Genomic DNA, 24,640 nt, shown 5'->3' on the forward strand with positions numbered 1-24,640 from the left:
CGGGGTACTTAGGATGATTTCATAACTAGTTATGTTTACGGGATCAGGTGATCCTAGAGCCCTCCTACTCCACTGCCGTCTTTCTGTCTCGAATTCTACCAAACTTCTTTGAACAAGTTAGTACCTGTCCTTTTTAAACTATTCCATGAAGTTGAAGAGGAATGGATGCGTTCAAACTCTTCCTGTGAGGCCTACATTACCCTGACGCCAAACCAGACAAAGACACTACAAAAACAAACAAGCCAATTACAAACCAGTGTCTTTGGTGCACATACAGCAAACTGAATTCAACAATACATTATAACCAACCATTCACCACAATCAAGTTGGATTCACTCCAGGGAGATGAGAACGGTCCCACAGCTATGCTCCATTAACAAAAGAAATGACAATCGTATCAGTAGATGAAGAAAAATCATTTGACAAAATTCAGCATCCATTTATGACAAAAACTCTAAACAAAGTGGGTATAGAAGAAATGTACCTCAACAGATTCAAGGCCACATATGACAGACCCACAGGTAATGTCATACTCAGTGGTGAAGAGTGAAAGCTTTTTGTCTAAGATCAAGAATAAGACAAGGATGTCCACTCTCATCACTTCTATTGAACACAGTGTTAGAAGTCATAGTTACAGCAGTTAGGCAAGAAAAAGAAATAAAAGGCACCCAAATTAGAAAGGAAAAAGTAGAACAATCACTATATGCAGATGACCTGATGCCATATCTAGAAAACTGTAAAGACTCCAGCAAAACAACTATTACAACTAATGCAAGCACACTTCGTCTTCTTGTGTGCTTTACTGCATTTCACAGCTGCTGTATTTCTTTGCAGCCTGAAGGACTGCGGCAGTCCTGTGTCAAGGAAGTCTTTTGGTGCCATGTTCCTAATGATGTTTGCTCACTTTGTGTCTCTGCCACGTTTTGGTAATCTTTGCAATATTTCAAAGGTGTTCATTATTATTGTATTTGAATTACTGCATTCTCACAATAAAACTTGAATGGATGAGGAGTTACTTTCTATGGATAAGCAAAGAAAAGAAAGTGGTTTCTTGAGGTGGAATCTACACTTGGTGAAGATGCCATGAAGATTGTTGAAATGACAGCAAAGGACGTAGAATTTTATTTTATTTTTTTAGTTTTTAAAGATTTTATTTATTTATTTGACAGAGAGACATCACAAGTAGGCAGAGGGAGGGAGGGAAGCAGGCTCCCCGCCAAGCAGAGAGCCCAATGTGGGACTCGATCTCAGGACCCTGGGATCACGACCTGAGCCGAAGGCAGAGGCTTTAACCCACTGAGCCACCCAGGCGCCCCAGGACTTAGAATTTTATATAAACTTAGTTGATAAGGCAGTGGCAGCATTTGAGAGGATTGGTTCCAATTTTGAAAGAAGTTTAGTGTATCAAACAGCACTGCATGCTACAGAGAAATCTTTCCTGAAAGGAGGAGTCGGTGTGGCAAACTTCATTGTCTTATTTTAAGAAAATGCCACAACCACCCCAATTTTCAGCACCATCACCCTGATCAGGCAACAGCCATCAACGTCAAGGAAAGACCGGGAGAATAATTTTGATTCACTGAAAGGTCAGATTATGGTTAGCATTTTTTAGAAATAAGGTATTTTATTTGAGAGAGCGCGTCGGTGGCAGGGGGCTTGGCACAGAGAGGGTGAGAGAGACTCTTCAGGCAGGCTCCGCACCCAGTACAAAGCCCAGCTCAGGGCTCAATCTCACGACCCTGAGATCATGACCAGAGCTGAAATCAAGAGACACTTAACCGACTGAGCCACTCACACACCCCAGAAATAAAGTATTTTTAAGTTAAGGTATATACACTCCTTTTTAAAAAAAATCCATGAAAAATATTTTGTTATTGCACACTAAACAGACTGTAGTGTAAACAGCTTTTATATGCATTGGGAAACCAAAAAATTCTTTTGATTCGCTTTATTGCAATACTCATTTATTGCAGTAGTCTGAAATAGCCCACAGTACCTCCAAGTTATGCCTGTGAGTGAGTTCCGTAAAGTTACAGGATACAAAATTGACATATACGACTCTGTTGCATTTCTGTACATTAACAATGAATTATCAGAAATTGAGAAAATGATCCCATTTACAGTTGCATCAAGAAGAATGAAAATACCTAGGAATAAATTTAACCAAGAAAGGGAAAGACGTGTACTCTGAAAACTATGACATTGGTAAAAGAAATTGACAATTAGAATAAATAGAAAGATATACCTTGTTTATGGGTTGGAAGAATAAATATTGTTAAAATGTCCATACTACCCAAAGCAATCTACAGATTCGACGTAATCCTCATCAAAATAGCAACAGCATTTTTCATGGAACTGGAACAAAGAGTCCTAAAATTTGTGCAGAGCCACAAAAGAACCTAGATAGCCGAAGACCCCAGAGAAGAACGAACAAAGGTGGAGGCATCATGCTCTCTGATTTCAAACTGTTACAAAGCCACAGGAATCAGGGGCGCCCGCGTGGCTCAGTCAGTTAAGTGTCTGCCTTTGGCTCAGGTCATGATCTCCGGGTCCTGGGATGGAGCCCCATATGGGGCTCCCTGCTTTGTTTGGAGCCTGCTTCTCCCTCTCCCTCTGACCCTCCTCCCTGCTTATGCTCTCTCTCTCTTTCTCAAATAAATAAATAAAATCTTTAAAAAGCCACAGTAATAATAAAAAAAGAAGTATGATTCTGGCATAAAAACAGAGACAGATCAATGGAGTAGACTGGAAAGCCCAGAAATAAACCCATGCATATGTGGTCAATTCTATGACAAAGGAGGCATGAATATACAGTGCGGGGGGGGTGGGGGGGTGGGGGGACCATCACTTCAATAAATGATGTTGGGAAAATTGGACAGCTCCATGCAAAAGAATTAAACTGGGCCATTATCTTACTCATATACAAAAATACATTCAAAGTGGATCAAAGACTTGAAACCAAAAGCAGCTAGAAGAAAACAGACTATAGTAAGCTGTTATAATAAGCTGTTTGATATTGATCTTAACAGTATTTTTGGTATTTTGGACCACGCTTCTTAGGCAAAGGCAACAAAACCCAAAATAAACAAATGGGATTACATCAAACTAAAGAGCTTTTGTACAGTAAAGGAAAGCATCAAGAAAATGAAAAGCAACATTTTGGGAGAAGATATTTGTAAACCATGTATCTGATAAGGGGTTAATATCTAAAATATACAAAGAACTTACACAAGTTAAAATAAAAAACACAACTTGATTAAATGAGCAGAGGACGTGAACAGACATTTATCCAAAAGAGACATCCAGATGGCCAACAGACACATGAAAAGATGCTCAACATCACTCACCACCAGGAAACCACAAAGCAAAGCCACAGGGAGATACCACCTCACACCTGCCAGGATGGCAAGAATAACAAGGACAAGAAATAAGTGTTGGTGAGGACATGGAGAAAAGGGAACCTTTGTGCACTGCTTGTGGGAAAAACTGATACAGCCACTATAGGAAACAGTATGGAGTTTCCTCAAAAAGTTAAGAATTAGAACTGCCATACGTCCCAGCAATTCCATTTCTGGGTATTTCTCTAAAGAAAATGAAAACACCAATTTGAAGAGATACATGAACTCCTGTCGTCATTGCCGTATTATTCACGGTAGACAAGATATGGAAGCAACCTAAATATCCATCAGTAGATGAATGGATAAAGGAGACGTGAGATACACACAAACACATGAATATTACTCAGTCATAAAGAGGGAAAACTTGTGATTTGCAACGACATAGATGAACTTAGAGGATATTGTGATTTGCAACGACATAGATGAACTTAGAGGATATTATGTTAAGTGAAGTAAGTCTGAGACAAATACCATATTATTTTACCTACATGTGAAGTCTAAAAACAAATGAACAAAAATAAAAAGGACAAATGAACAAAACAGAAACAGACTCATAGATAAAGGAAACGGGCAGTTGTTTACAGAGAAGGGAGGGGCTGGGGATGAGTGAAGTACGGGAGGGGATTCATGAGTACAGACTTCCCATTTTAAATAAGTAAGTCATCGGGATGTTAAGTACAGTATAGGGAATATAGTAACATTTTAAGAATTGTGACAAGTGGCAACTATTCTTATCGTAGGGGCCATTTGATAACATAGAAATATTGAATCAGTATGATTTGAAACTAACAGGATATTGTATGTCAGTTTAAAGAAAGAAAAACATAAAAGGTCAATTCATCAAGATGACACGAGTTGTAAATACGAAGGCGCCTAACAGTGCCGCTTTAACAACGGATCTGCAACAGCAGAGCTCCTTTCTTCTGACAGGAGACATAGACAAACCTACAATTAGAGTTGGAGACTTCGACGCTCTTCTCTCAGCAATAGATAAACAAATCTATAAGTCAAAGAAGAAATCTCAAGGAAAATTAGAAACATTTTGAAATGAACAAGAATGAAAATGCGACATGTTAAAATCGGTGGAACGCAGCTGATGCAGTAGAGGAAATCTTACAGCACTACATGGTTAGGTGAGAAAAGAAGTTTCAGTTCAATCATCCAAGTGTCCATCTTAAGAAATTTTTAAAAACTAGGAAAAAATAAATCCAAAGCAAGCAGAGTGAAAGGACTAAAAAGTAGAAATTCAAAATGCAAAAAAACAACAGACAAAAACCAATGAAATAAAAAACTGGTTCTCTGAAGAAAATCTCTATTTACGATGAATCTCTGAGTACCTCTATCAGGAATAAAAGAGATATCACCAGAGACCCTGCATAAAAGAATAATAGTCAAGGAATCATAGTCATGGAATACTAGGAACAAACCTACACGTATGAATTTAACAACTTAGATGAAATGGGCTTATTCCACAAAAGCCACAACCTGCTAAAACTCCAGGATGGAACAGTTAACCTGAATGCTCCTGTGCCAATTAAAAAGATGGAATTTATAGTGAGAAAATCTCCCAAAAATTATTGTCCAGGTCTAAATGGTTTCACTGGTGATCTAGCCATTCCATTCCTCGGTACTCATCCAACAAAAATGACAGCAGATGTCCATATGAGAACCTTCACAGGTGTTTGTAACAACTTGATGTGTAACAGCCAGAACGCGGATCAGCCCACGCATCCATCAGCAGGTACAGATAATCATATTGTGGTTTGTCCATACAGCATAACAATATTCTGCAATAAAAAAGAAATGAACTGTTTACTACAGTATGGGTCATTTTCAAAATAGTTATTTTAAATGAAAGAAGCCAGACAGAAGTGCATGTTGTATGGTCCCATATGAAAGACCAGAAAATGGAGGCTATAGGGATGGAAAGCAGAGCAGTAATTGTCTGGGAAGGAGGGTGTGGCAGGAAAGGGACGGGGCGGACAGATGACGAACATTCACTCACAAACATTCATGAACCATGTTGACTGTGGTGATGATTTTGCTTGCATATTAAAAAAAAAAACCCACAAAAAAATGTAGAAAAGCATAGTGTCTTCTGAGAGTTGAAATTTATCTGTTGTGTTAAAATACATGAAAATACACTCATATTTATTAGAGAAGAGAATTGGACTCACAGGGCTCCTGGGTTCTTGCATTGTCTGGGAAGAGCTAAAATCAAGAATGTGTATTGTCTCTAGAATGCCCCTGTGGGAATTATAAAATAGTAGATCACTCATATACTCGTGGTGGGGTGTAGTAGGGAAGAATTCTTAACAAAAGACAAGGAAGGAGAGAAAAAGTAACATTGACCATGCACGACACATAGAAAATCATTAGTAAGGTGGTAGTTTTTACCCAAATATATCAATAATTAAATATAAATGGACTAAATATCAAAGATTGCCCAATTTGAAAAAAGAGAACAAACCAATAACAAACTAAGATCCAAGGATACAAAAAGTTAAATGTAAAGAAACGGGAAAAACACGGCACACGAATACTAAAGAAAGCTAGTGGAGATTTTGTATCACACAAAATAGGCTTTAAGGCAAAGTCATAATGGAGAAAAGTTCAGCTCTCCAGGAAGACAGAATAATTCCATGTTTGTGTGTCTCTAATAACACAGCTTTAACATATATAAAGCAAAAACTAACGGAAGCAAATGAAGAAATAGATCTGGAATTGTTGTGTGAGTTTTACAGCCTTTAGAACAGGACAACAAAAATCAGTAAGGATATAATGGATTTTAACAATAGAATTAGCATTATTGGTCTATATGTAGAACAACCAGTGGCTGGAGAGTACGCATTTGTTTTTAAGTCCACATAGAGTATTTTTAAATTAACTAAATGCAGGACACAAAGCAAATCTCAGTAAATTCCAAAGGATCAAAATCATTCAATGCATGTTTTCCAACTACATTTGGATGTAAGCTGGAATTCAAAAACAAGAGATCCCTAAAAGGTCTCTTTATATTTTCCAGTTAAGGGGTGTGTGTGTGTGTGTGTGTGTGTGTGTGTGTGTGTGTGTGTGTGGTTTTTTCCCCCCCACGGTTCTGGCAGGTGTGTGTGTGTGTGTGTGTGTGTATAATTCACTTATAAATATCCCAGGAAGCAAAGAAGAAAATACAGTGGAAATTAAGAAAATACTCTGAAATACTCGGAATGGTAAGGACATGAAAATCATGCAAATGAAAATATTACATATCAAAACCTGGGCATGCAGCTAAAGCTATAATTTTGCAAAAATGCATGTATTAGGAGAAAAGACTAAAAATCAGTGTCTGATACAAAACGAAAAACCAAATAAAGAGAAAAACCAAATACAACAGATGAGAGCACAGATTAATAAAATCTAAAACAAACATACAAAAGAGTGTTAACAAAGCTTGAAACTGGCTCTTTCAAATGTCTAATAAAATTGGTTGCCCCTGATGAGACTGACTGCGGAAAAGACATACTCAGTCTCAGGAATGAGAAGGACGTCACTGCAGTCTAACACTAAGAAGAAGAGGAAAATATACTGTGTGTAATGCAAGCCAATAACTTTCAAAACATGGATGATGTCCTGGAGAATACAACTTACCAAACTTACATAAGAAGATACAGAAAATTCAAAGTGCTAGAAATATTTCAAAAAACCCAAGTCAGTTCATTAAAAACCCTCTCACGCTTGTCCTTTGTGGTGGCAAGATTGCTGGAAGCGCTCAGGGTGTTGTCCTCTGGGGTCAAATACAGGTTAGAAAAGAGAATTATTTCTGTTCGGAAGATTCTGAAGTTCTGGACCAGAGCCTGAGTCCGCTCTGCAGGATCCGGAGTTGGACCTGTCTCTAGAACAGTTGTGTGGACAGGCGGCCAGATGCACGGTTCCATGCGTCTCGCTGCGGTCGGAAACCGGGACGGCTGTTCTGCTACATGAGGGAGGGGCTGGATGCTGCACTGTCCCAGCCAATAGGCGTACATCAGAATAAAACAGACGGATTCGGCCCAGTGTTGGGAAATAGATGACAGTTGTTGAAAAAAGGGGAAAGGGTGAATGGAATTCATGTAGGGAGTAGAGAACTCAGATTCAAACCACAGAGAGAGAAACAGGCCCCTCCAAGGATAACTGGGAGGTACCAGCCTTTGCACCCCCAGAAAAGCACTTAGACATCTGTCCGTTAACGGAAACAGCTTTGGGAGGACTCAGGCGTCCAGTTAAGAACCCGTGGCAAGGGGTGCCTGGGTGGCTCAGTGGGTTAAAGCCTCTGCTTTCAGCTCAGGTCATGATCCCAGGGTCCTGAGATCAAGCCCCGCATCAGGCTCTCTGCTCCACGGCGAGCCTGCTTCCTTCTCTCTCTGCCTGCCTCTCTGCCTACTTGTGATCTCTGTCTGCCAAATAAATAAATAAAATATTTAAAAAAAAAAAAAAAAGAACCCGTGGCAATGCAGTGGAGCCAAAGTGCTACTGCCTTGAAAGGACGGCTGGGGAGACGGGCTTACGCGAGGCGCCACAAAGTGGCTAGGATCAAAGAAGGCGGTGGGGCTCGTTATCAGTCCCATGGTGGGTGCCATTGTGGTCCCAGTGGCCTGCCCTGGGGAGGACCTTGGAGGAGTTCTGTGGCCCTGTGGCACCTGGGCTCCCCACAGCTTTCACAGCAGAGGACCCACGTGCTAGCTGGCAGACCCTCAGCTGGCAGACTTCACAAAAGACATAGTGTTTGCCATGGGCATAACCACTGGCCATTGCTACCACAGACCCTCTAGGGAAGGCGATGCTGCTGCGCCCTCTTTCCAGAAGGATCTGCTCTCTTATGCCACCCTCGAATCAGGACTGCCTGCTGCCTCCCCAGCCCGTGCAGATCCCAGGCCCCTGGCTGCTCTGGGTGCAGCCATGCTCGAGATCTCAGCTCTGTCGCAACTCCGCACGCATGCACCTGGGGCCCTGGAGCCATCATCCCTCAGTGCCTACACGCCAGACCCCTGTTCAGTATCTGTGCCCGAGGCACCCACACTTCAGACACCAGTGCGTCACTACTGTGCGGGTGCCCACCAGCTGGACTCAGTGCCAGGAGGGATCACCTCAGCTGCAGCATCCCCAGGGGAGAAAAAATTCGGAAGGTACCCGGCAGCCTTCACCACTGAAGACCCCAACAGCCCCCACAGCCACCGCAGCCACCTGCAGTCGCAGGTCCCTGCCATCTGTGCTGACGCAGTCTGCACAGAGACGGCCCTGCTGGGCCTGTCCTGCACCTGGAACCACCACAACCGACGTTCTGCACCCACTCACGGGTGGTCTTCCGCCACCAAAACCCGTCTGTAAAGGCTGCAAGAGATGACTGCTTCATCAAATGCAAAGTTAGCAACAGGAGGCTACGAGAAATAAGCAGGCAGGGAAACAGGACACCACCAGGGGACACAGCACTTCTCCTGTAACTGACCCCAAAGGGCTGAAGACGTATGAACTGTCAAAGGATTCACACTTACTGTCTTAAGGCGGTCTGGTGAGCTGCAAGAAAAGAAAACCTCATCTAGAATGGAGCTCAGAGGCTGGCATGGGCAGCTCTCACACCAAGAACTGCTTTTCAGTTGCAGATTCAACGGGAAGAGAAGGACCTCACAAGCGGACGCTACTTTACTGCTCCAGCGGGAGGGAGGAAGTTTTCTTCCATCCCGGCAACAGACCGCTCAATGAGAAGCAGTCTCAGCTGAGCCAGGAAGAAGCCACTAGACTTCCAGCTCCCAGTTCTCTCCAGTGGCCTTTTTAGTTGACAACAGTCCCTCCGTACATACCCTTTCCTCTCTAAAAGAGCCTCCTCTCGTTTTGTTCTCCCAACTTGCCTATGCTTTTGCCATGGCTTCATTGTGCCAGACTGCAGTTCTCTCATTCCCAAATAAACCTATTTTCCTGGTAGAATAACTGACAGTTTTATTTTTAAGGTTAACAGAATACATGTAGACAACGCAACAAAATCAGGAAAAAAGAATGTGAGGAGAATAAGAAGTTCAGTGGAGAAACAAATCATGAAAAGAACCAAACAAATACTGGAGCTAAAGAATACAATGAATGAAATGAAAAAAACGCAGTAGACAGCATGAACATCAGACTTGATCAAACAGAAGAAAGAATTTGTGAGCATCAGGACAGGTAATTTGAAATTATATAGTCCTAGGAGAAAAAAGAACAATGACCAAAAAAAGTGAAGAAAGCCTGTGTGAATTACAGGGCACCATCAAGCAGCTTGTATTTGTATTGTGGGAGTCCCAGAGAAGAGAGAAAGAAAGGACAGAAAGCTTATCTAAGAAATTCCCAAATCTAGGAAGAGATGTGTACCTCCAGGCACACGAATCTTACAGGACCCCAGATAGATTCAACCCGAAGACGATTTCACCAAGACACATTAAACTATCAAAAATCAAGACAGAGATAATTTTGAAAGCAGCAAGACATAGGGGAAAAAAAAAAAGAAAACCCACTTCATTTCAGACAAGTGAATACCCACAAGGCTTTCAGCAGATTTCACAGCAGAAACCTTGCAGGCCAGGAGAGAATGGGATGCTAGAGTTCAGTGCTGAAAGTAAAAAACTGACAACTAAGAATATTGGTGAAGCTGTCTTTCAAGAATGAAGGAGAAATAAAGACTTTCTCAGACAAAAGCTGAGAGATTTCAGCACCACTACACCTGCCTTACAAGAAGTGCTAAAGAGAGCTCTTTAAGCTGAAGCGAAAGGATGCTAATTAGTGACATGAAAACACATGAAAGTGTAAAACGTACGGGTAAAAGTACACGGTCACTCGGAATATGATTGTTGTGTGTAAATCACTTAAATTTAGTATAAATGTTAAAAGACAGAAGTAGTAAAAATAACTATAGTCACAATTTTAATGGATACAAAATATTAAAAAGATGTACATTGTGTTATCAAAACATAAAATGGGAGGGAGTATAAGTGTAGAGTTTCAGTATGCAATTGAAGTTATCTGCTTAAAATGGACTGTTATAACTATATTTTTTAATGTAAGGTTCACAGTTATCACAAATAGCTCTAATATACAAGGTAAAGAGAAAGGAAACAAAGCATGCCACTACAAAAAGTCATCAAGTCACAAAGGAAGATAGAAGAGAGGAAGAAAGGAACTATAAAACAGCCAGAAAACAACAAGATGGCAATGTTAAGTCCTTACTTATCAATAATTACTTTATATGTACATGGATTAAGTTCACAAATCAAAATATATAGACAGTATAGACTTAAATACCTCACTTTCAACAATGGATAGATCAAACAGAAAGTCAGTAACTACTAGAACTCATTCAGCAATTCAGTAACGTGGCAGGATACAAAGTCAGTGTACAGAAATCAGTGGCTTTCTTGTACACTAACAATGAAAATACAGAAAGGGAAATTAGAGAATTGATTCCATTTACTTTTCAAGGACCGTAAGATACGTGGGAATAAACCTAACCAAAGAGGTAAAGGATCTGTACTCGAGGAACTACAGAACACTCATGAAAGAAATTGAAGAAGACACAAAAAGATGGAAGACCATTCCATGCTCTTGGATCAGTAGAATAAACATTGTTAAAATGTCTATACTGCCTAGAGCAATCTATACTTTTAATGCCATTCCAATCAAAATTCCACCGGTATTTTTCAAAGACGTGGAGCAATTAATCCTAAAATTTGTATGGAATCAGAAGAGACCCCAAATTGCTAAGGAAATGGTGAAAAAGATAAAACTGGGGGCATCATGTTACCTGATTCCAAGCTTTACTACAAAGCTGTGATCACCAACACAGCATGCTACTGGCATAAAAACAGACACATAGACCAGTGGAACAGAGTAAAGAGCCCAGATATGGACCCTCAACTCTATGGTCAAATAATCTTCGACAAAGCAGGAAAAAATACACAGTGGAAAAAAGGCAGTCTCTTCAATAAATGGTGCTGGATAAACTGGACTGCTATATGTAGAAGAATGAAACTCGACCATTCTCTTACACCGTACACAAAGATAAACTCGAAATGGATAAAAGACCTCAACGTGAGACAGGAGTCCATCAGAATCCTAGAGGAGAACATAGGCAGTAACCTCTTCGATATCAGCCACAGCAACTTCTTTTAAGATATGTCTCCAAAGGCAAAGGAAACAAAAGTGAAAATGAACTTTTGGGACTTCATCAATAAGGAAATATTGACTGGAATGACATTTAAGAATAAACGGACTTAACAAGCACGTCCACAGAATACCTCCTTTCTCCCTCAAACAGTAGCAGAATACAATTTTCTTAACAAATGTGGAAAATTCTCCAGGATATATCATTTGTTAGATCATGACTGGTCTTAATAAATTTAAAAGGATTGAAATCACATGATTATCTTTTTCGACTATCCGGTATGAAACTTTAGAAATCAGTGACAGGAGGAAGCAGGAAAATGCACAAATACATGGAAACTAAACGGCGTACTTCTGAATAACCAGCGGGTCAAAGAAGAAATCAAAAGGGAAATAATAAAATATCTTGAGACAAATGAAAATTCCAAAACTTAAGGGATGTGGCAAAAGCAGTTTTAAGAGGAAAGTTTATAGTGATGAAAGTCTACATTAAGAAACAACCTAACTTCACATTTCCAAGAACCAGAAAAAGAAAAGCAAACTAAGTCCAAAGTTTGCAGAAGGAAGGGAACATAAAAGACAAGTGCGGAAATAAATGGGTCAGAAAAACAATACAACATATAAATGAAGAACAATCTTTCTTGAAAAGGTTAAAAAAAATTGACATACTTTTAGCTAGACTAAGAAAGAAAGGACTCAAAACAGAACTGAAAGAGGAGACGTCACAACTGATTCCATGGGAATACAAAGAATCATGAGGAACTACCATGAACAGTTAGGCTAACGTATTGGATAACCTAGGAAGAATGGATCAATTTCTAGACTGACACAGCCTATGAAGACTGAATCATGAAGAAATAGAAAATCTGAATGGCTGTATAACTGTAAGGAGATTAAATCAGTAATCAGAAATCTCCCAACAAATAAAAGTCCAGACCACTGGTGACTTCTCCCAATTTTTTTTTTTCTTTAAGATTTTATTTATTTGAGAAAAGGGAGAGCATGAGTTGGAAGGGAGAGGGAGAAAAAGAATCTGTAGCAGACTCCATGCTGAGTGCAGAGAACCCAATTGCAGGGCTTGATTCCACCACTCCCAGGGCAAAACCTGAGCTGAAATCAAGAGTCAGACTCCGGGGGCACCTGGGTGGCTCAGTCAGCTAAGCATCTGCCTTCAGCTCAGGTCTTGATCCCAGGGTCCTGGGATTGAGCCCTGCATCGGGCTCCCTGCTCAGCAGGGAATCTGCTTGTCCCCTCTACCACTCGTGCTCTCTCTCTCTCTCAAATCTTAAAAAAAAAAAATGAGACTGCATGTCTGGTCAGCTAACCTATGACAAGGGTGCCAAGTATACACAGTGGGGAAAGGATAGTCTTTTCAGTAAATGGTTCTGGGCAACCTGGATGTCTGCATGCAGAAGAATGAAATTGGACCCTCATCTTCCACCACTTACAGAAATCAACTCAAAATGGATTAAAGACCTGATATCATAAAACTCATAGAAGAAAACAGGAAAAAACTCATTGACAATGACTATGACACTAAAAACACAAGCAACAAGAGCAAAAATTATAACTGGGAGTACATCAAACTAAAAAGCTTTTGCCCAGCAAAAGAAAGTGAGAAGGCATCCTACAGAATGAGAAAGGATCTGCAAACCATGTATCTGGTAAGGGGCTAATATCTAAAATATGTAAGGAACTCATGCAACTCAAAAGCAAAAACAAAAGATGCTTCAAATAATCCAGTTTAAAATAGGTAAAGAATCTGAATAGATATATTTCCAAGGAAGTCATACAAATGGCCAACAGATACACGAAAAGGTGCTTAACAACACTAATCATCAGGGAACTGCAAATCAAAACCACAATGAGATATTGCCTCACTCCTGTCAGGATGGCTATTTTCAAAAAGACAATAGATGACAATTGTTGGCAAGGACGTGGGGGGAAGGGAGACCTCATATACTGCTGGTGGGAATACACACTGGTAAAGCCATTATAGAAAACCATGTGGAGGTTACTCAAAAAATTAAAATGAGAACTGCCATGTACAAGAGCTGAAGAAATGAAGTCACTGTTTTGAAGGGATATCTGTACATCAGGAAGGAAAGAAGAAGCACGGAGAGAGGGTGAGGAAGAGGAGAAAGGGAAAAAGAAATAGGGAAAAGCAGCAGGACTGAAGAAGTGTGCCCCGTATGGTAAAATCTGAATTTCCGCAGATGGGAGCCAGTGTCATCCATCGTCTTTGCCCCTCCAAGTGAGTTCAATCTGCAGTCAAGTTTAAGAGCCAGTTCGCTGTCCACTTTTGTAAATATTTTTGGAGGTGTTATGGTAATACAGTAGCTTTATTTTTCATCTGAAGAACATTCATTCACCTCACAGAAAGGTTTTCTGAAGTAAATTTTGGCTTGAGTTGGTACCAATTTAAGGTAGGCTCCCATAATAGATGCTCAGAGCTGAATGATTATTCTGATTTTTCAATGTAATTCCATATTGGTGTTTCATAAAAGGTGATGTTTAACATTATTACTTTTTATTAAACATTTGAACAGAGTAAGATAATGATCTTTCATGAAGAAGCCCGTGCTATAACATTATTGTTTGGGGCCAAATTATAATTCTTTCTGAAGAGTATGTTTGCTAAAACGTTTCCCATTTTGAGGTAGAAATTAATGTGTAGTAATATTTGTGGTAATAATATATATTTTTTACCTCTGTTTAATGGCCCTTAAATGATTATTTTTAAAAAGCTGTCAAGATTTGAAAGGAAGAAATAAATTATCATTATTTGTTGGCAAAGTGACTATACGGCACATATGTGGAAATTAAAACTGAGAAATTATTAAAATTCAGGGAGTTTAGTGAGGTAACAAAATAAGTTATTTTTCTATACCAGCAGTAATTAGAAAATTTAGAAAAATTCCATTTGTACTAACATAATAATACCAAACATCAAATAGAGATGGATCTAACAAAAAATAAGTCCTTTATACTCCAAACCTTTAAATAGTGAAACTTAAAAAGAAATGAATGAGAAGATACATACCATGTTCATGGATTGGAAGACTCAATATTGTAAGCACATTACTTTTCCTCAAATGGACTTATAGATTCCGTGTGGTCCTAGCTAAAATTGTAACAGTATTTTATGGGCATTGACAAACTGATTATATCGTATCTGTGGAAACGCAAAGGCCAGGAAAAGGCAAGAGACTCTCTTAGAGGAAGGAAGTGGTTCTGTCGAGTGTCAGGACTAATTATCACTGTGGCACTGGAGCAGGAGGACACTGAGCTACAGAGTAAAAGCACCTAGAGCCGTGCCCACGTCTTGACTGACAAGAGCTGTCTGACTGCAGAGCTGTGAGGACAGGATGGACTTTGAAACGAAGAGGGAGTTGGGGGCACCTGGGTGGCTCAGTTGGATAAGTTTGTGAGCTCAGGGTCCCGGGATCCAGCCCCAAGGTGGGCTGTGCACTCAGTGGGAGTCTGCTAGTCTCTCCTCTGCCCCCCACCATCACTCATGCGCTCTCTCTCTCTCTCTAATAAAAATCTTTAAAAACAAAACAAAGAGTTGGGACAATGGGCTCTCCACACTGGGAGAATAATCCTTGCTTCTAACCTCTCACTGTAAAACTCGTTACTAGTGGATCGCGAATCTCAATGTAAAAGTAACACAGGAGAACATCTTCATGAAAAGCGCTGAAGGAGAGATGGGCTAAAAGTTGCTTAAATTTGATTTCATTAAGATTAGTAAGTACTGTTCACTAAAAGACTACTAATTGGGCAAACAGGCAAAATTGCAGCATGAGAGAAGATATTTATAGTATTTTCTTATCCAGCACACTTATCCGGCCAATCAAAAGGGAAAGGACAGCTCTACAGAAAAACAGGCAGGGGACGTGGACAGGTGTGGTGTGAGAGCACGTGTCCAGATCAGCCCAAGACGTGCTCAGTTTAATTTGTTCCCAGGGGACATGCGAATGAAAGGCAGAGATACCACCGTGTGCCTGTCGGAAGGGCTAATGTAACAAACACAAAGATAAATATTGGCGAGGATGCGGAGAAAGGGGAACCCTCCTGTGCTGTTGGCGGGAATGCAGATTGGTGCGGCCACTCTGGAGAATGGAATGGAGGTTCCTCAGAAAGTTAAAAGAGCTCCCATATGATGCAGTCATTCTGCCAGCTGCATGGCCACAGGACGGGAGGTCCGTGACTTTGGGACACCTGCACCGCCACGTTCCCCGCAGCACTATTCACAATGGCCCAGATATGGAAACAGCCTCAGTGTTCCGTGGATGGATGAATGAAACATGGCAGCTGCTTACAAGGACATCGTATTTATCCCTGAAAAAGAAAATTCTGCCATTTGGGAACAACATGGATGAGCCTTGGGGATGTTATGTCAAGTGAGATCAGTCAGTCACCAAAAGATGGACACTGCACAGTTCCGCGACGCTGACCAGGGTCCCTGAGAGTTCTGGAACTTGGGAGCAGAGCAGGAGGGTGCGGGCGTTCAAGGGATGAAGTTTCACTTGTGCAGGACTGAGGAGCCTGCGTGTTGTTGAGCTGCGGACACCAGGACTGAACTGACACAAAGTTTTGCCAGGAGGGTTGACCTCGCACGGAGTGTTCCCACCACAGTAAACAGCTTCACACTAGGTGTGATCCACTCCCTAGGAGGGCGTGGGGAAGGTGGGGGCACCCTGACCTGCGCACTGCAGCCCCTCTCACAGAGCAGCCCCGTCTGGGCTGGATGCCCAGCAGAGGTGCCTAGGCACGCTCACACGCGTGTGTCAGTCGTGTCCCAGACCGGCAGCAAGCGGTGCATATCCGCACCTCCGCAGCTCGAGAGTCGAGCGTTGCGGAGTGAAACTCTGCAGCGACACCTCGGGCCACATTCCCTGGTTACAAGGGCGGGAGAGAGAAGCCAGACGGGAAGGAATGAACAGGAGCCGGTTGCCGGGGCGTTCAAACAGGCGGAACTGAGCTCTGGTGTTTAGAGCACGTGCTTACAGGGCGGTGCCGTAAAGAGAACCAGATGTGGAGTTTTGTGACCTGCACCGGGAGGAGCAACGGGAGTCGGGGGTATGGGATCCTGGTGGCGCTCTCCCTTCCACTTGATCTTTGTAAGCTTTTCGTTTTTGTTACATGCAGTGTCAAGTGAAGTAGGCTCAAAGGACGAGTTGGTCCAGGAAACAGGACAGCGGCATCCTCCAGGTGTTCCCAGGGCGGGAGGCCCATGAGCCACGTTCTATCGCCTGGTTCCCAGGGCTCCTCCCGGAGGATCCCTTCCGGCCCCTAGCAGGGTGCTGGTGTGGCTGCTTCTGACCTCATCAAAGCCTGATCATGGGAAGTTCATGCTCTGGGGAGGGGGAGAGTGTGGGCCTCACCGCATAGATTTCTTCCTTTTTTAAGTTCAATTGGTGACGCTGTGGGGTGGGCCCGTGGAAGGGATCACAGCCGTGATTCATGTAGCTCCCCTAGCAGGCCGGGTCTTGGAGAGGCGGGTTATGCCTGACGGCTGAGTGCTGCAGGGCAAGGGAAGGGGGTGGGCACGCCCGTGGCGCTGAGGGGACAGTGTTGGGGTGGAGGCCTGGAGAGAGAAGCCAGGCTGCTGCAGGACCTCAGAAGTCACCTCCGGCAGGGGCCAGCCCATGCGTGAAGTTGGTGCACTGGACAAGGAGGGAAGACCGGTGTGCGGGGCCTGCAGCTCATAGAAGGCCTGTCTCAGGACCATGGGAGGCAGGTACAGAGGCATTTCTCCTATTTCTTCTAGATCCAGCACCCTGTAAAGACCAGCTGTCCTTAAAGGAAAAATCCGGCTTCCCAGCCAGTCCGCAGCCTCTGAGCCAAGCAGGCCCCAGGGACACCCCTGGTAGCGCCCCAGCCCCTTTGGTGCCATCCTCCCCTCCTGTGACTGCTCTGCCCCAGGATGCGGCTGCACCAGCTGCCAGCCCCAAGCCAGAGCCAGTAGTGGGACCTGCCGTGCAGGCGAGGGGCCCAGGGACCTCTCAGGGGATGGCCAGTGAACGTGAGACCCCCCAGCCACTGGCAGAGACTCAGGACACCCAGCTTGCTGCACAGCCTCTGGGTGCGGGCGGAGGGCCTTGTGCCCCACCTCTGGAGGCCCCCCGTTACCCCACAGCTTTGGGAGAGCCCGCCTCAGCCAAGGAGGCCGCTGCCCAGGGTGAGCCCTTACGGGCTCTGGCCCCGGCACCCAGCGCCCCCAGTGGGACCCCTCAGCCTGCCCTGGGCCAGCCCTTACCCCCACTTCCCCCTGTGGTGGGGGCCATCAGCTTGGCCACCCCCCAGCTCCCTAGCCCCCCACTGGGGCCCACTGTGCCCCCCCAGCCACCCTCGGCCTTGGAGTCAGATGGGGAGGGGCCGCCCCCTAGGGTGGGCTTTGTGGACAGCACCATCAAGAGCCTGGACGAGAAGCTTCGAACCCTGCTCTACCAGGAGCACATGCCCACCTCCTCAGCCTCGGCTGGGACCCCCGTGGAGCCAGGGGACCGAGACTTGACCCTGGAGCCCCAGCCTGTGGTGAGTCCTGGTCCCACCAGGGTGGCGAGCTCCCAAGGCACGCAGCTGCCTCGTGCGGCCCCGACTGTCCTGTTCTCTGAGGCCGACTCCGGCTGTGTTGCCAGAGTGGCCCATTTGGGGGAACTGGGATGTGTGCACAGGTTGGGGACCTGGCTTAGATGGGCTCTGCGTGGGGTGGCCCGAGGAGGGGTCTAGCTCTCATGGTCGCGATCCGCCGGTTAGCTACGGAGGTCAGCAGGCGAGACTTGTGACTCCTCCTGTTTCTTCCTGCAGCCGGGCAAGTCAGAACCGGCTCCTGAGCTGGCGGCTGCGCCAGAGCAGACTGGGTCCTCGCCTATGACAGGTAATGAGCCCCCGGTCCCATGTCAGAACCCCAGTGCCCATGAGGTGCCTTCCTTGCTCCGGACCATGCCGCATCTCTATCCCTCACCCCCATAGCGCCTTGGGTGGGGCTCAGACATAGCAGCGGCTGCCGTGAGGTGTTAGTTAGAGCCCACTGTGTTCTCACGAACCGTGACATGCTCACATCCCAAGGTGAGAACGTTCTCCGTGGAAACGGGTAAAAGCCCAGATGGCTGGGCATCAGGGTGCGCGCAGCTGCCGGCCCCTGTGCTCTCGAAGCGCTCTGGCACGCATGCCCTAGCGCCGTGCTCCTTGAGAAGGTTACAGGGTATTGAAGGTCATTTTGGCAGAGCGCAGGCTGGGGCCAGGGGCTTCCAGCAGGTTCATGGAAATGGCCAGGCTGGGGCCATCGAGTTTCTGGATCCGGTCTTCCTCTGAGAGTCCTGGGGTGCCTCTCTGTGGGAACACCCGTGTCTCAGCCCAAGGGCGCTGGTCTGATCTTCCAAGCTGTGGGCTTTCTTCTTGGCCTGGAATTCCTCCAGAGATCAGGAAGACAGGGATCCAGCTGACCTTGTAAGAGGCCTCTGGATGGGCGTCCGTGGCAGGCGACGCCCCAGTTCGCAGAGTGAGGGGAGTGGCTGCTGGAGCTGGTCGGACCTCTGGACATGGCATTCTTGGGTGTCACGCTGTAGAGAGAGGGGGACAGCCGGCGGTGGGGTCAGAAGCTGTAGCATGTGCCATTTCCCTGGGAAAGTGAGAGTCCGGTGGTAAAGCAGGAATGTGCTGGAAGGTCTGAGGAGTGCCTGCTCCGTCTTCTGACTTCCTTGCACAAGAAACTCACTCTGAGGCCCTCCCGCAGCGTCGAGGTCGTCAGTGTAGCCAGTCCCAAACCCTCTCCTCCAGAGCGCCCGGCTTACGGGGCAACTCTAAGGAAACAGATTGTAGTTTGGAAAAGGTAAACATTTCTGGAGGTCAGAGCTGTCCAGAAAGAGAGGGAGTGTAGTTGACCGTGAACCCCGTGCCTGCAGCTGTGCAAAGACAGGCTGGATGGTTCCCGCTGCAGGGATGTGAGAACGGGCGTCAGGCACTGTCCGTGGGTGAGTGGTGTGTGACACTTGGGTCTGGGTTTCCCCAGGTCTGTGCAGGGACAGCCCCCCAAACCTTGCCAGAGGCTGTCCCCCCACCCCTGCTACGAGCATGTCAGTCTGGCTACGGACTGGCACACAGACCCTGCCTGCCTGAGGCTTTCCTTTACTGCGTGCGGGTCTCTGCACAGGCCAGCCCCCCCAGCACAGCGGCTCCTTCTGCCCGGCGCTCAGCAGCCCCGGGAAAGGTGGTCAGAAATCCCACGCCATGTCTACCCCGTAGATGGGGAGACAGCCTCAGAGGACTCGGTCCTTCCCCAGACACTGGCGCTTTTCACGCAGGGCCTCCTGAGACCTTTCATCATCGGAGATGTAGAGATCACCTGTGACACAGGCCCACGCTCTCAGGGGTTAGAAGGGACCGGTGGGACAGGTGGTGGTCAGCAGGGGTATAGAAGGTGTGGCTGTACCCGAGGTTCTTGAGCAGGTGCCTCCGGGGACCCGAGTGGTGCTAGGCTGAACCCTCCTTTCCCCGAGTTACTGGGGGTCTCCTAAGAAGAAACACTGGTAGGACATCCTGGAATGTTCTGAGTTCTCCCAGTTGCCGAGCACGCACACTGCAGGCCCCCTCCCTCTCACTGATCTGGTTCAGCTTGAGGGTGCCTGCTCCTGCCCTTGCCCTCCAGACCAGCCTGAGTAATGACTTTGACATTCCTACAGCAGAATCTTCTTTGAGCCAAGTGACAGCCTCAGGCTTGCCCACAGCACCAGGTGCCCCCCAGGTAAGGAGTGTTTCTGAGGCGCCCGCTGGTCGGTGGGGTTTCCACCCTGCTGCTCTGTGCTGAGAACTTGCCCTTTCCATGCATTCTCAAGGATGTCCCTGCTTCTGCCTTCCCTGCACATCTGGAGCCCACAGACCGCAGCAGTGGGGTCCCCGGGGAATCCTCAGCTCAGCCCACCACAAGCTGCCTGGGGACACTGACGGAACACAGCCAGGCCAGCCACCCCCAGATGCAGGGCGCTCTGGCCTCAGAGTCCCCCCAGAAGCGTCTGGGACAGCAGGATGGCAGCTCACCAGCCAAAACCGTGGGCCGGTTCTCGGTGGTCAGCACGCAAGACGAGTGGACCCTGGGCTCCCCCCACAGCCTGCGGTACTCGGCGCCCCCAGACGTTTACCTGGAGGAGGCCCCCCACAGCCCCGATGTGAAGCTGGCTGTGCGGCGGGCGCAGACGGCCTCATCCATCGAGGTCGGCGCGGGCGAGCCCGTGTCCAGCGACTCTGGGGACGAGTGTCCGCACAGGAGGCCCCCCATGCAGAAGCACGCCTCCCTGCCCAGCAGTGGTGGTGGTGTGGCCAGCGACTTGGTGAAGAAGGCCACCGCCTTCCTGCACAGGTCCTCGCGGGCTGGCTCCCCAGGTCCGGAGACGCCCAGCAGGGTGGGTGTGAAGGTGCCCACCATCAGCGTGACCTCCTTCCACTCCCAGTCGTCCTACATCAGCAGCGACAACGACTCGGAGATCGAGGATGCGGACATCAGAAAGGAGCTGCAGAGTCTTCGGGAGAAGTAGGTCCTGAGAGGAAGGCACTGGGGGCGGCTCAGGGAAGAACTGTCCACAGCTGAAGCCGGGGGTCCCACCGTGTCCACCTGGGCCTGCCCGTGCTGGGGACAGGGCAGAGGCAGCAGCCCTGCAGCAGGCTGATCTGGTCCCTGGTCTCCTGTGGCGACCCTCACTGGGCTGGCACTTTCTCCTAGCAAGTGTGGCTTGCCCCGCTGTGTTGGAGACACTGCACAGAAGTGCCATTTTTCCTTTTGCCCCCCACCGCCCATGCCCAGTCCCACCTGCCCCAGCCCTGCCCTCCCCTCCCCACCCAGCCTCACCCCCCCACCCCCACTTCACCTCCCCTCTCCCCACCCACACCAGCCCCAGTGCCCTGCCCTCCCTCCCACTTGCCCCAGCCACTATGTCAGGACCAGGTACTTGGAGCCCCTCCTGGTGCCCTGTGCAGCCCACAGCTGAGCACTGGCCCGGGGCAGCCACTGGACTCGGAGGCAGTCAGGGAGGCGCTCGGTCCGAGGATGGATGTCCTTGCGGGGCTCATCTGTATGCTCTCACTGTGGGGTGGTGGTCGCTCTGGGAGCCTGTGGTCCATAGGAACAAGGGGGAGCCCAGAGGGGAGCTGTGGAAGGGCTGGAGGAGGGTCTGGGGGAAGCTGCTGTGGGTTCTGAGGGGGCAGAGCCTGGAGGTGGGGGCAGGGTGAGTCCCAGAGTTGCATCAAAGGGAGGGTTTGGGGGTCTGAGGAAGGGAGATATTAAGTGAGAAGTCTAGGCTCTTGCCTGGTAGAGGGGCCATGGATCCCAGTGGAAAAGGGAAGCCGTTTAGGAGGGGGACAGGGAGTTGATGGCACCTGATAGAAGGGGCCTTGCTTGCTCAGGCCCAGTGGGCACCATGGGGGACACTGGTGCCGGGCCACAGGGTGGGGGGCACTCGTGGTTCTTAGAGCCGAGGAGGCCTGCACTTGGAGATGCCTGCCGCAGCCCCGGTCCAGGTGCCTCAGAGTAGGGGTCTCCCCTAGGTCCTTCTGAGTCACATGGTCCAGATAATCTTTCCTCTTCTTCCCTGTTGGCAATTTTGCTTCACAATATCACCCATCGGAAGCTGATCTGATGCAACAGGCAGTTTGCTGCTTGGAATAATTTTCCTAAAGTCTTGTAGGCATTGGAGATAAAAGAGGTGAAACCAGAATTTGCCTTGTGGTCCAGCCATGAGGAACCCGTCCCAACCATGCCCCGAGAAGATGGGCTGTGGGTGTGGCTGAGGGGCTGAGCCTCCTGGCCAGGGCAGTCACGTCTGAGGGGCTGGCATCACCCAGGGCTTTCAGGCAGGCACTCGAGCACAGTGGCTGAGAGATGGGCCAGCGGGTCCCCAAAGGAAGGTCCTTCTCTGGCTTCTAGAAACTTCGCTCACCCACAGTCAGTAATTGCACCTGGGTCTTCATGGCCGCTTCGCACCCGTGTATCCCGGGAGCCCCCTGGGCAGGTAGCACCAGGAACCCCGGGTCCCTGGCTGATGACTGCTCACGTGGGCACCCCCTGGTCTGCCATGCCCCCCCAGGATTCCCTCACTCAGAGGAAGTGACACTTCTTTGCTGGAAGGACTGAGGCAGTCTCCCTGTTCTGGCAGTTTTTCTCTTCCCCGGGGTTTGGTGTAGGGTGTGTCGTGAGCACAGACAGGTGAGCTTGTTCGTACCCCACTCCCCGACTGCTGAAAGTGGCAGCATTGAGGCTCTTTCTCATGCCCTTCAGCGTTGCTCGGTGTGTGCGTGCAGGAGACCCCCCAGTGGGGCCCTCTTGGTTCCAATGAAGGCTGAGAGTCTTCGATGCACCTGCCGCTGCCGAGTGGGCCCGGCGGCTGCGCCCCCCGTCCCTCTCGCCCTTCCTGCCTGCCGAGGGCTCCAGGAGGACAGCCTCAGCGGTGGAAGCGACCAGGATGCCCACTGCCCGCCCTCCTCTCCTGCAGGCACCTGAAGGAGATCTCGGAGCTGCAGAGCCAGCAGAAGCAGGAGATTGAGGCCCTGTACCGCCGCCTGGGCAAGCCACTGCCCCCCAACCTGGGCCTGTTCCACACGGCCCCCCCGGCCGGCCGCAGAAGGAAGAGCAAGAGCAAGCTGAAGGCGGGGAAGCTGCTCAACCCGCTGGTGCAGCAGCTCAAGGTCGTGGCCTCCAGCACAGGTCTGTGCCCTCCTGGCCGCCAGCGGGCCGGGGCCAGGATCGGAGCTGGGCAGGTGGGAGGCGGGCACCCAGCCCTGGGAGAGCACTGCTTGGCTCCCCTTTCATGGGAGCAGGGAAGCCTTGGCAGGCGTGCAGGTGAGGCGGCCCCTGGGAGTAGGCAGGCCTGCTTGGAGCTCTGGGGGCGGCAGCCCGGCTCAGGTCTCTCTCACCTGCCAGCCTCCCTGCAGGGTGTGCCTGGGTCTGCAGCTGCTTCCTCTGGCTATTTTCCAGGCACCTGTCACCTGCTGAAAGTGGGAAGTAGAGCAGCTGCTTTTCAGGGAGGGGGGGCTGTGGGGTGCAGCGACCCCCACACTCTGGGCCGGAGACCAAGTGAGCTGGAATCCCGCAGTGCACCAGGGTGCTTGGGGGGTGGGGGGAGCCCGCCGTGAGCTCTCCGTGAGCCCACCCTCTGCTGTCACAGAGCTCCTGCAGGGTACGTGTCTGGGACTGCAAATTCCGCAGATTGCATGAATTCCGGAATTCCAGAAGGATTCCTGAAGCGAACTGCAAACTAGTTAGAGTGAGCAGGTCTGTCACAGGCCTCCTGTGCCCATGTGTGCCTCTCTAGGTGTGGCGTGCTCCTTACACACTGGCACACCGTACACCTGGAATGGCATTAGCAGGTCTCGAATTTCCTGGCACCTGCACTCGGGCCACCGGGCCCACATGCCCTTTGCCTGCAGGGGACTCCGCTTCCCCAAGGTCACCCAGCAATGAGCAGGGAGGACAGATGCACTCCGCGCTGGCCGGTTGGACCCGCAGCGCCTCACTGTGCCTGTCGCTCCTTCTTCCCCCTCCCCCAGGTCACTTGTCAGACTGCAGCAGAGCCCCTCCTGCTAAGGACCCTGCCCAAGGTGGGGCAGGGCCCGCGGCAGCGTCAGACCCGTGCGGGAAGGCAGTTCAGACCCAGCAGCCTTGCTCCGTGCGGGCCTCCCTGTCTGCAGACATCTGCTCCGGCTTAGCCACTGACGGCGGCGGAGCGCACGGCCCAGGTGATTCCCAGCTTGCCCGGCTCCGAGCATGTGCTAGCTGCGCCGGGCCCCCGCGGAGTGAGGGGGCGAGAGCGGCAGTACAGGCTGCCCGCGCGTCCGAGCCAAACCGGTAGCTGCAGCCCTTGAGTAAAGGGAGTGGGTGGCCCAGCCGTCCCCGTGGCCGGCAGTGTGAGGCTCAGAGGGAGGCGCGCGGCGCTAGAGCCGCCCCGGGGGAGGCGCCGGGACCGCCGGGTCAGACGAGGTGTCGGCCGCGTGCTCCGCGCCGGTCCCCAGGTCCCCGCTAAATACAGGGCCTTCTGTCCGGAGGGGCAGCTAAGTGGGAGGGGGGGTTGCCTTGAGGAGGAAACGCTCGTCACCTCTGCGGTGGGCGCGGC

At 48.4% G+C, this 24,640-nt stretch overlaps 1 protein-coding gene across 10 annotated transcripts in view; it reads left to right on the forward strand.

Annotated features, from left to right (window-relative positions):
* WNK2 (WNK lysine deficient protein kinase 2) overlaps positions 1-24,640 on the forward strand; it is a 118,323-nt gene that overhangs the window by 66,042 nt on the left and 27,641 nt on the right. For 6 of the 10 annotated variants that reach the window (XM_046023143.1, XM_046023142.1, XM_046023136.1 and 3 more), the window contains 6 exons: positions 17,311-18,077; positions 18,351-18,420; positions 20,225-20,286; positions 20,378-21,069; positions 23,024-23,235; positions 24,078-24,266. In XM_046023143.1, coding sequence (XP_045879099.1) covers positions 17,311-18,077; positions 18,351-18,420; positions 20,225-20,286; positions 20,378-21,069; positions 23,024-23,235; positions 24,078-24,266 — 1,992 coding nt within the window. The remainder of the gene's footprint in view (positions 1-17,310; positions 18,078-18,350; positions 18,421-20,224; positions 20,287-20,377; positions 21,070-23,023; positions 23,236-24,077; positions 24,267-24,640) is intronic. The other 4 variants (XM_046023146.1, XM_046023144.1, XM_046023145.1 and 1 more) reach the window with 2 other exon arrangements.

This window comes from Meles meles, chromosome 11 (assembly GCF_922984935.1).
Source record: "Meles meles chromosome 11, mMelMel3.1 paternal haplotype, whole genome shotgun sequence".
In the NCBI taxonomy this organism is placed as follows: domain Eukaryota; kingdom Metazoa; phylum Chordata; class Mammalia; order Carnivora; family Mustelidae; genus Meles; species Meles meles.